At 30.3% G+C, this 5,979-nt stretch overlaps 1 protein-coding gene across 1 annotated transcript; it reads right to left on the bottom strand.

Annotated features, from left to right (window-relative positions):
- Nucleotides 1–3,619: 3,619 nt before the first annotated feature.
- Nucleotides 3,620–5,753, bottom strand: LOC114179817 (ammonium transporter 2 member 3-like). Its single transcript, XM_028066282.2, has 3 exons — nt 4,856–5,753; nt 4,476–4,761; nt 3,620–4,362 (listed from the first exon to the last, which is right to left on the bottom strand). The coding sequence occupies exons 1-3, from the start codon at nt 5,459–5,461 to the stop codon at nt 3,803–3,805; spliced, it is 1,452 nt and encodes a 483-aa protein (XP_027922083.1). The 5' UTR covers nt 5,462–5,753; the 3' UTR covers nt 3,620–3,802.
- Between the last annotated feature and the right edge of the window lie 226 nt (nt 5,754–5,979).

The raw sequence follows: 5,979 nt of genomic DNA, 5'->3' as shown, positions 1-5,979 counted from the left end.
TACTGTGATTTTTTCACTATAATTGTATAAATAACTTTTATTTAATGTAATTGCCATGAATAATTTTTTATCACCATCCAACATATATACGAGTTCAAAAGACACAAGATCTATGTTAACATTTTATTATTATGTTTATTATTTTTCTTTACATCATTTTGATCAAGTGATGTATTATAACTTTTATTAGTGTATCAAGAAGATATTCATTAGAATTTAAAAAATTGAAGTAAACAAAAGTTTAATATATATTTTAATTTGAATATTTTTTTCCTTTTATATTTTTTAAAAATATTTTAAATTTTATCAACTAGATTTCATTAATGTTTGCAAATTTAATAAATATTTTGGTTCTCATGAAATTTTATTTGGTATTCTAATCTAAAATGTAAACAATTATAATTTATTTCAAAGTATTTGATATTGAAGAAACAACTATCCTCCTAATATTGAATATTTGATAATATTATGTTTCCTTTACCGTAATTTTTTATTATTTTATAAAAATTAATTAAAATTAATATTGAAGTAATAAGGAAACGGGTACGAGTATGGGTACGAGATTATACCAGTTATTCGGTGGGGATGATGATGAGACAAAAGTTTGAAACCCGTTGGATTTGGATATGAGAATGTGAATGAATGTTTTTTACAAGAATGAGTATAGGATAGCGAAACTCGTCCCCGTCCCGTCCCGTTGTCATGCCTACACATATGACTATTGAAAAACGATATTTAGACTTTTTACTTTATTACTTATGCAATTTGATACTCTTGCTAATATCTTGACAGTTTCTTATACAAACAAATATTTGTTTTTAAATTTTTGATCTGCTTCATAAAAGAGTACTAATATAACCCGATATTGAAGTAATAATTAAATAACATATTAATCTAAAATCCATACGTAAAAGTGTGACTTTACTTGATTACTACCATATTACATATGAATAATGTCCTTTCAAAATATTTCTGTCTAAATGCGTAAAAATTACATATAGATTCTATCTACGAATTTTGGACGCCAAACTTACATATGAAAAAAAATGGGTATATAGAAGCTAATCTGTTGATAACATTAGTATGAAAATAAAAAGTTACCAACGAATTTTAACTTATATGTAATTATTAGTAGGTAATTAGCAAATTGCTTGTAGGGAATATTTTGTGAAGGACTGTGTGCTACAATGTGCGTTGATGAATAAATTATGGATAAACCGTGAGATTAAAGTATATGATGCATCTTGAAGTTAATGATGTGTTTTTACGTTAGCTTACCCATTTATGTGTTCTATTTGTGTTTGATTGCGATGATCGTGATTTATCACTCGAGCAAATGATAATACATATATCGAAGAAGATGCACAACAATGAAAAGTTTTATGTGTTTTTTTTATCGGGAAACAACGAGACATGTATCACTTTTATTACTTGGTGAATGATACCATTTTCTGTTTTATGTGTAGACAATGGTCTCGGGTGGCTCAAGAGTTTGAGAGGCCTAAAACAAACTTAAAAAATGAGGTCTTTTATTTAAAATTTATTTGTTGAGCTTTTGTGATGTAACATTATTTATTCAATTGTCATAATTAATTTCATTTAACATTTCTTCTTTAATAGATAATAAAGTTAGTCCATTTAAGTTTTCTTGAGACATTGTTGACACTGAAATTGTTAAAATCATTTTATCATTCTATAAGTTATATATGCATTTGGAAAAGAATATAATCTTTTTATATAATTAAGAATGTCAATTGGTTTATCATTTTCCAAACTTATAATTTTTATTAAGATATTTAATTATGAAAATAAATCAAATTCATCACTATCCAACAAATTATCACGTTTTAAAGTATTTTCAAGATTTAAGCATTTTTCTTTCAAAAATGTACAATCTAGTGACTTTAATTTTTTTAATACTACATAAAAAATAAAAAAAAAATATCTTCTACAATATACAAAAGTAGTCAATTCTATATGATTCTTGAAGAGATTTTACAATTTCATTTTCAATGTTTTCATGAAATATGTTTTCATCAAATTGTTTCTTTTTGCATCTAATATGTTTTTCACAAAACTTAGGCTTTTTTCCCTAAACTTGAATTATCTTTCATCATAAACTCTAATTTTGAATTATACTCAAATTAATCTATTATTCACCAAAAGACTAACTCCTAATCTAATTAATAGTTTTATAAAAAAATTTCAATTCCTCATCAAAATATATGCAAAAAAGCTTTTTAAACTCGTAAATAAAAAAGTACCGAAAAACAAAACTAGGTAAAAGATACATTTCTAATTTTAGTACAAATCTAAAACAAAATACAAACTACAACAACACATATAAAAAGAAAAAACATACTAACCAAAAATGAGGATGCAAAATTGTACACATGGACAATATGATATTGAAGGAGTGTAATCTAAATGACTCAAGTAGAGAAGAAAGTAAGGAGAGATAAAATAAGTCACAAAGAGAAAAATAGATAAAAGAAGAAAATAGAATTATAAAAAAATAAAAATAACTAATCATTATCTTTTTCGTAAATAAAATTATAATTTACTAAATAAAGATTTTAACTCATTAATTATCATTTTAATACCAATAAAAATTAACATACACTATTAATAATTTAATTAAATTTTATTTTCAAACATAAACTTATAATTAGTGTAATACAACTATATTAGCAATAAAATATTTTTTAAGATTTTTTTTATTTCAAACATAATTTTATAATTAATTTAATAGAGATATATTAGTAAAAAATATTTTTAGACTTTTTTTTAAAAAATAATTTTATAATTAATTGATTAATAGAAAAATATTAATAGTAATTTTTTTTAGATCTTCTTTTTGTCGGAAGCCTAAAACGAATAATTTTACTTATTTTATTTTGAGTCGGATAATTATAAATGTTATGCTTTAGGTACGATCATTAGAAAATGAGTTTTATAATATCATTTTAGTAGATGTTACAATATACCTATTTTGTTTTTGCATTTTATGAAAATGATGTAAAATATCAGTTTCCAATAAACAGAACCTGGATGCGTGGATGTTATATTATATAGTTTATAGTGAAATTTTATTTATCACGTGGTAAATACTTCACATACTATATATAAAAAAAAGTGATATTTTATATGATTTTCACAAGTGGTGGAATGAAATAGGTATATATTTAATTTATAGATAAATCACAACTTTTAAAGTTAGTACAATTAAAAGAATATTTAATACTATTTTTATTTATTAAAAAGTTAATGTGTACTTAGAGTTGTCGATTATAATATTAATTACCAACATATTTATTGGAGTATTTGAGAATAGGTTTTATTATTGAAGTGGATTTCACGTGGAAAGAATTTTAAATTAGAACGTGCATATACAAAGTCAATTATAATTTTTTTTTTGTGACTTGTTGATTTTTGAATATAACGTATAAAAACTTAAAAAGTTGTGGTGTAAAACATTGAACGACTTATCTATTTCATGTTTACATAGCTATTATATATGTAAATTCCTTGAAGATGTTGAGAAGGAAAAAACGATGTACGAAAGAAAGTAGAAAGTGGATTTCATTGTCTTATGCGGCAGTGAAGTCTAAAGTTTATTAAATTTTGAGTTTGTACTTTTCACATGATGAAGACAGGACCTCAATATTCTTCTGCATCTTCGAAAAAGATGCAAATTGCATAAGCCATTTTTACAAAAACAAGTGAATCATACTTGCAAAAATAGCTTCATTCCATTTAATGAACTTACAACAGATACCAGAATCCAAGTATAATGCAACATCTACTCTTCTTCATTCCTGGTGAGAGGAATAGAAAACCTTCGCCGGCACAGAGAAGGAATGGTTGGACTTATATGGAGACGAAGAGGGACTCTCATTCTCTCTCCATCACCCCACAATGCGTATGCTTCTTCCCCATGAGCAGCATCATCACCAACCTCAAGCTCCTCTTCTTGCATCCTAAGATCCACAATGTGGCTTATAAGAACACAAACCAGGCTAGTAACAACCACATTCCAAACAATAATAAACCCTGCTCCAACTAACTGGTACCATATTTGCCTCATCCCTTCACCCACTGATTCCCCCTTAGAGAAGCTATAGATTAAGCCTGGACCATACTGATCATCGCTATACAATATTCTTAGAAGCCCGGGTTTGGCAAACACGCCAGAAAGAAGGCCCCCAAGAACACCAGCCACAGCATGAGTGTGAAAGACTCCTAATGTATCATCCACACTCTGAAAGAATGCTGATTTTTTGTGTAACACCATCATAGTGTACCATGGAATGGAACCAGACAAAGCTCCCATCAACACTGCTGCCCATGAATCCACCAAGCCTTTTCACAAACATAGGTAAAAAAAACAAGGTTAAAGAGGATGTTTTTACATGAAATAACACAACTAACTTTTGATCGGTTTGAGTGAGCATCATCATTGATCAATATACTACCTGCACCTGGTGTGATGCAAACGAGGCCAGTGATCATTCCCTGTACGGCTCCTATGACCGAGCTCTTGGTATATACCATCATGTCCAATGTAAGCCAAACCAGTAGGCTTGTTGCAGTACATAGATGGGTGTTGAAGATGGCCAACGATGCAATTTCTCCCACTTGGAAAGTAGCTCCACCGTTAAAACCTGTCCAACCCATCCACAAAAACCCTGCACCTCCCAGCACGTGAATTATGTTGTTTGGTGGAAAGTTTTGCCTGTCGTATGAAATTCTTGGACCAACCTGCCATTCATCCACACTTGTTAAGTAGCAAGTTTTCCTAGACTTGTGAAAGTGATAGTGTTGATAAAGATGAAGGGTTAGAAATTGAATGTACCCAATAAGCAGCTGTGAAACCTGCAATGCCAGAAGACAAATGAATGACGAAGCCACCAGCATAATCGATTATTTTTCCCTGGAGGAAGCCATTTTTGCCCCATATGCTGAATGCACCAACAGTGTAAGAGAACGTGAGCCACAAAGGAACAAACAACATCCACGCATAGAAGTTCATTCTCCCCAGCAAAGACCCTGCAAGCAACACAACAGTGATTGCGGCAAAAGCAAATTGATAGAACACGAAGTCAGCCATTGGAAAGTACCCAGCACTCGACTTCGCTAGCAGAAACTTCCCACTCAGAGCGTGGTTGGGCTTTCCCACGAATGGCAAAAGCTCACTTCCAAATGCCATGCCATGGGCCCATGAAACCCAACAAATGAGCACGCAAGCAAAGGCGTACAGGGCCATGAAGGCTGAGTTCACAGCCCATTTTCTCTTAACCATGCTGCCGTACAGGATGACAAGCCCAGGAACACTCTGAAGGCCCACCAAGGTTGCCGCCGTTAGTTGCCATGCATTATCTGCTTTGTTGTTCCACTCGGGAGATGCATCGCTTGGCAAAAGCGATGATGGAATGGGGAAACCATAAGAACTTGCACTCATGGTGTTTGAAAAAATTTCTCTGTGGTGGGATAGAGTTTGGAATATAAAAGGTGAGAAATTTTGGACATTTTTTTAAGGAACTTTTGAAATAATCGACTAGTTGTTGTTTCTTGTTGCGGTGATTCGACATCTGCTATAGACACACTAGATTCAATTCAAATTTATATTGTAAAAGGGCTAAACTCTAGAATCTTGAGTGAGGTGAAGTTTTGTAATTTTATAGTTTGCACTTGAGACAAGGGATAATAAGCAATTCACTTGTGACGTGAGGAGCATTGTTCTAATCGACTTCGTTTCCTGAGCAAGTTAAATTTAAGTAATAAATAATCATTGAAGACAAGAAAAATGACGCAATTGCAATAATTAAAGTAAATAAATTAATAGTTTAGCACAATTGTGTGAGTTGAGATGTTGTAAAGTCTTTTAACTTGTTTATTCTGGATGAAAAAACTCGAGGAAATATCTTTATTAAATTATTCTCTTACAACCAATAGCCAGCAAACATTTAAAGTATATTA

Source organism: Vigna unguiculata, chromosome 3 (assembly GCF_037176805.1).
Source record: "Vigna unguiculata cultivar grain cowpea cultivar isolate G323 ecotype 2 chromosome 3, ASM3717680v1, whole genome shotgun sequence".
NCBI classification, from domain to species: domain Eukaryota; kingdom Viridiplantae; phylum Streptophyta; class Magnoliopsida; order Fabales; family Fabaceae; genus Vigna; species Vigna unguiculata.
The sequence above is the reverse complement of the archived record's forward strand: the minus strand, read 5'-3'. Positions and strand labels throughout refer to the sequence as shown.